Source organism: Lipophrys pholis, assembly GCF_963383615.2.
Source record: "Lipophrys pholis genome assembly, chromosome: 6".
In the NCBI taxonomy this organism is placed as follows: Eukaryota; Metazoa; Chordata; class Actinopteri; order Blenniiformes; family Blenniidae; genus Lipophrys; species Lipophrys pholis.
In genome coordinates, this window is record NC_137629.1 from 34,527,737 (window position 1) to 34,532,736 (window position 5,000).

Here is a 5,000-nt window from a genome sequence, read left to right on the forward strand (position 1 = left end):
TGTGTAGTGATTGATCAGATTTAATAGTTATCAATGTAGCTTGATCCTGTTTCGTGTAAATAACTTCCCGCTGTAGCAGCAAGAATCTTGTATGTCACATGGGTTTGGATGAAACTTTGCTAAAATGATCCACTGGTCGTGTGTGAACATTTGTGGGGGAGCCTCAAACGTTTGATGCTGCCAAAGCTCCAAATCTAGCAGCTAATCCTGCACAAGTCCTGGACCTGACCCACCAGACTGAGTCCTACAACTTACAAACATCCAAAACCCACTTCAGCCAACCTGCAGGAGCAGATGAACCCCAACAGGAGCCAACAGTCTGGAAGCCACCATGGAAGCTCCACAGATCCACACAGCAGGTATGAAGGGAGGAATGGGGGCACAGTGGCCTCATGGTGTCACACACATTGATCAAACCTTTCCTAACAGCAACAAAACAATCAAAACACATGCTTGAACCCACAAGGAGGAACATTACTCACCTAATCACGGTCATCCATTGAGTTCAATCCAAACAGTGCCACTGTGCCTTCGGCTTCTTTATTGAAGTTTTTGACAGGAAGTAATTTTAAATTAGTGAAGAGTAAAACTAATATTTATCTTCATTAAATGGCTTTGCTTGATGACTAAAAGACAAAAACTGCACTACCAAAACACCACGAGGACGGATTAACCCCTTAAAACCACGAATGCACAAGGTAAAACTGTCACAGGACGTAAATAAAAAAACGTTTTTCATTTCAGAAGAAATGTCTTTCACTAGCGTAGGTATAATATATGATTGTTTTCAGTTGTTAAACAGCATTAAACCCATATATATATATATATTTAGGTCCATCTCAGAAATGTATAATACCATTTAAAAGGTCAGTCTTTAGTTTCCTATAATGAAAAAACATTCGACCTCATGAAATAGTTCAGTGAATGAGATGCTTTGTTTTTCTGAAACAAAAAAAAGACTTGTAATACTTATATCTATTTGCAACTAAATAAAACATTGACGTTTAGATTACATAGCTTTGAAATTAGGTTTAGATCATTTGTCTATTTTCATAAACTCTTTCTATATAAACACTTTCAGATGCCATCAGTCAGTATATGTAATGTTTTAATTTGATGACAGCATATTCATATTTAAAAAAGCAGTTTTAATTCAGCCACGTCTTATAAGACCGACCACAAAAAGCTGCTGCAGATTGACCCCTGAACAGAGAACATTGGAGCTTGCAAATAACATGAATATACATGTTTTCTATAACCTCACATAACATTTATGTGCAACATAAAATGATTTGAGCATAAAACTTATGATGGCACGGTAGAGCAACTATATATTGCACATTTCAGCAATTACAACACTGATAAATATCAAGAAACATGAACAAAGACCAGAAGTTATGAAAGCATCATTGAAATTGAATATAATAAAATATAAAGTAAATTCGATGCAATTGTCAAAGAATTTTAAAAAACACGGCAGAGAGGATAAGGGATGATTGCTTTTCTGAAAGGCAGCAGCAGCAGCCTTGTTTTTAAAAGATTAGTCGTCCTTCAGTTTTATGGAAACACATTCCAACTATTGTGTGAATAGAAGAAAAACCCCGAGGACGACTTCTTCATGTTTTGTTCTGACTGTGGGACTGAAAAGACGTTTTATGGAGGTGAAATGAGATGAAGGGCAGAAACACAGCAGATGAACAGAGATTTAAACTACGCCAAAAACATCATTTCTTTGAAATGATTGTAAATATCACTTATTCGTCTTTTAAAACTAAAAATTCGTTCGGGGGGGGGGGGGGGGGGGGTTGTGGGGGGGCAGGACTTAGTATTGAACCCGAGTTTCCCCGTGATGCGACAGTGCTGTTCAGACATACGTTGTACTGTCACTTTAAGTCAACCCCGCCCACCAAGGAGCACGAGACCAAACAAGGAAATACGGCGTCAGACCCTTATACATATAGAATATAGTGGATATGTCTATGGTCACACTATTCCCCGAAAATATTTGACTGATCCACAGAAAGACGTAACGACAGGAATGACATAAAACGTTTGTTTTTCCTTCCTTACATCCGCGGGATAAAATGCTCACCTCGCTCCTGATTTACACTTTAGTGTCACTTTTTCCTCCCGGACACGCTTCGTTACCAATAGTTATAAACACATGGCCCTTCAAGAATGCCACATTTACGGGTAAGTAGTGCAAATCTCTGTGTTTTCATCAGTTTCTAAAGATTCAATCAGAATCAGTGAGGTCATACGACTGTACCGGTGTTTCGGGTTAACTAGTTTCCTTGTTAACTGGTGACCGACGTCCATTAGTGTCACTTGTTGCTGCTTTTATGTTTATATTTTCTAATCCGGTCAATGACGATAGTCTTTAACTATATTTTAACCGTACAGTATTGTGTGTGCTGTGCTTACACATTTACCAGAAGTGCATTTTATTACAGATAGTTTTTGTTATTTAATACATGTAAACTTTCGCATTTCTAGTTTTTTATTCAAAATCTGAGTTTGAAAATGATTATGATTCAAAATCCTGTTGTATTCCGTTGTGGCTGGTGTGTCCCATATATTTCAAATAGAATCATATCTATCTATCTATCTATCTATCTATCTATCTATCTATCTATCTATCTATCTATCTATCTATCTATCTATCTATCTATCTGTCTGTCTGTCTGTCTGTCTGTCTGTCTGTCTGTGAAGACTCATCTGTCAATTTCTTTATTTTGTACACATTGAATTCGATGTTCATGTCCACACTAAAACAAAGAAATAAAACAATGAATAACTAATTAAACATGCAGCTGTAAACCCATGACCTATAATCAGTTTTATTATCGTTTATTCACATACATATGCTCTCCTTAACTTTAGAATTCATAGAATAAATACACACAACTGAACTCAGCCATTATCCAAATAATATTTGTATAAGTCATATAACGTTTCGAGATAATCTTTAAATAAACTGATTAAAATCAGAGATTGAGGAGGACTGAAGTTGATTCCTGCTGATTGTGTGTGAAGTTAAACCTGAACAGGTGGACGCTCCATCACATGACAGTCACACTCACCTTTACTGGAATTCAGTCACTTATCAGCCTCAAACTCTTTTTTCTTTTGGCCTGTGGAGGAAACTGCAGTACAATGTGCACCGGAAGTGCAGAATCGAACCAGGTTCTTCTTACTGTGAGGTGAAAGTGCTCACCACTTCACTGTCATCTTTATCTTCATATCCCATCAGGTGACAGTAAAATGCGCCGTTTTGTTGGTAGTTGTTGTGTATAAAGTGTTACAATGAGTGTTGAGCAGATTTCAATATTGGCGATTATATGCAGTATATATTGAGTTGGAAAAAGTAGTGAAAATCTACTGAAATACTTAACTCTGTTGAAGAGTGCTTTAAAAACAGCCACAGCTGTTGTACGTAAATAAACATAAGAACATAAAGTGACAACATAAAAAAATGTTCAAGAAATACTGTCACATTGCTTAAATCTATTCAATTCCAAATAACAGTATTGTTGTTAAAAATCCACAAGTTAAAGTACTTTCCTAAATAATTAGTCAAACTTTCTTTTTAAACCGAATTAATTACCTAGTAAGTTCCAGGATTCTTAGAGAAATATCTAAAATAGCACATTTGTCAAAAAGCTATAGAATTTTTTTTTAAATGACACAGTTGTAAAGAAATATGGATATAAAGCAGGAATTTTCTCTATTAATAAAGTTAATAATTACAATCATTCACATACTGAATTATGACTTTACATGCTGTCAATTTAAATTAAATATCAGTAAAATGACAAATGTTTAAAAACTCTACAGCTACTTATATCCACATGTGAGTATTTGTAATTTATTACCACAACTCCACTGATATGTCAAATAAAATGATCAATCAGATTGACTGATGATAATCCAGAGTGTCAGTAGAAGCTTGATGGTTTTCAGTTTGAGCTGTTGGTGGATGGAGTCACTCGTGTTACGTTTTCTTTCCTGAAAGAAGATATGAGAGTTTTTGTGGTGAAGACGGGCAATCACTGACAGGCTTCATAACCAGAACCCCCCCCCCCCCCCCCCCCCCCCCCCCCAGTATACTTGTGACTCAACCAGAGCTTATCCGTACAAGTATGTACGACCATCAGAGTATTGGATGTGGAGAAATGGGCAGAACTAACTAGGTTTCATAACTGTGCTCTCTCTCTATTTGATTTCCGTCTGGATGATACATGGGACGTGCTCAAGTTGAAACTGAAAATATTTCTTCTGACTTTATCCATCAAGTGGATTTGCAGCTCCACACGGGAGAGAAATAAATAAACATGCATTCAGAACACCTGAAGCAACGACGCAGACCTGCGGGTGATTACAGTTAACTTGAAAATCTCCCTCTTTGAGAGAAGCGTGCCCTTTAATTTATCAGATGTATTCCTCTTCTTGTCCCTGAGGAGGTGATGAGAATAAAAAATGGCTATTCGTTTTCTTGGGAGATATTTAAAGGTGCCGTCTGAGAGCCGCAGCTATTGATCTGCCCATGCAGATCTCTTCTTCTTCAGGAGCTTCAAGAGGCAGCCGACAATAGGAAGCTCATCTCCTCCATTCTCACGCATTTTGAGAAAGACTAATAATAAAACCTTTTTTTTTGAAATAGATACTGAGGTTAAAGAAAGGAGGTCTATACTGTGATGGCGGATGAGTGTAACTCACAGATAGAATGGATATCTGGAGGAGGAAGTCCATCCTGCTGCGGGGTGGTGGTGCTACCAGTTGGTGTTCTGATCCTCGGCGGGATCAGTGACCAAATGCGACTCTGCCCAGATTTGTACATTTGGCCGTTAAATGGAATAAATTAAATTTACCGTACAGATTTCAGCACAATGTATGTGGATTGCACATGTTTCAGTGGTTTCCTTTTGAAAAGATTGTCCCAGTTTCAGTCCAGTTTGTGTGTTTCTAAGCATTTGAGGCTATAAACTTGTCATTAGGTG

At 37.3% G+C, this 5,000-nt stretch overlaps 1 protein-coding gene across 2 annotated transcripts in view; it reads left to right on the forward strand.

Moving 5' to 3' along the window:
• Window positions 1–1,901: 1,901 nt before the first annotated feature.
• The window catches only part of aga (aspartylglucosaminidase), a 23,960-nt gene continuing 20,861 nt past the window's right edge, over window positions 1,902–5,000 (forward strand). The window contains exon 1 of one of the 2 annotated variants that reach the window (XM_080466246.1): window positions 1,902–2,193. In XM_080466246.1, coding sequence (XP_080322372.1) covers window positions 2,085–2,193 — 109 coding nt within the window. In that variant the 5' untranslated portion in view covers window positions 1,902–2,084. The remainder of the gene's footprint in view (window positions 2,194–5,000) is intronic. The other variant, XM_080466245.1, reaches the window with a different exon arrangement.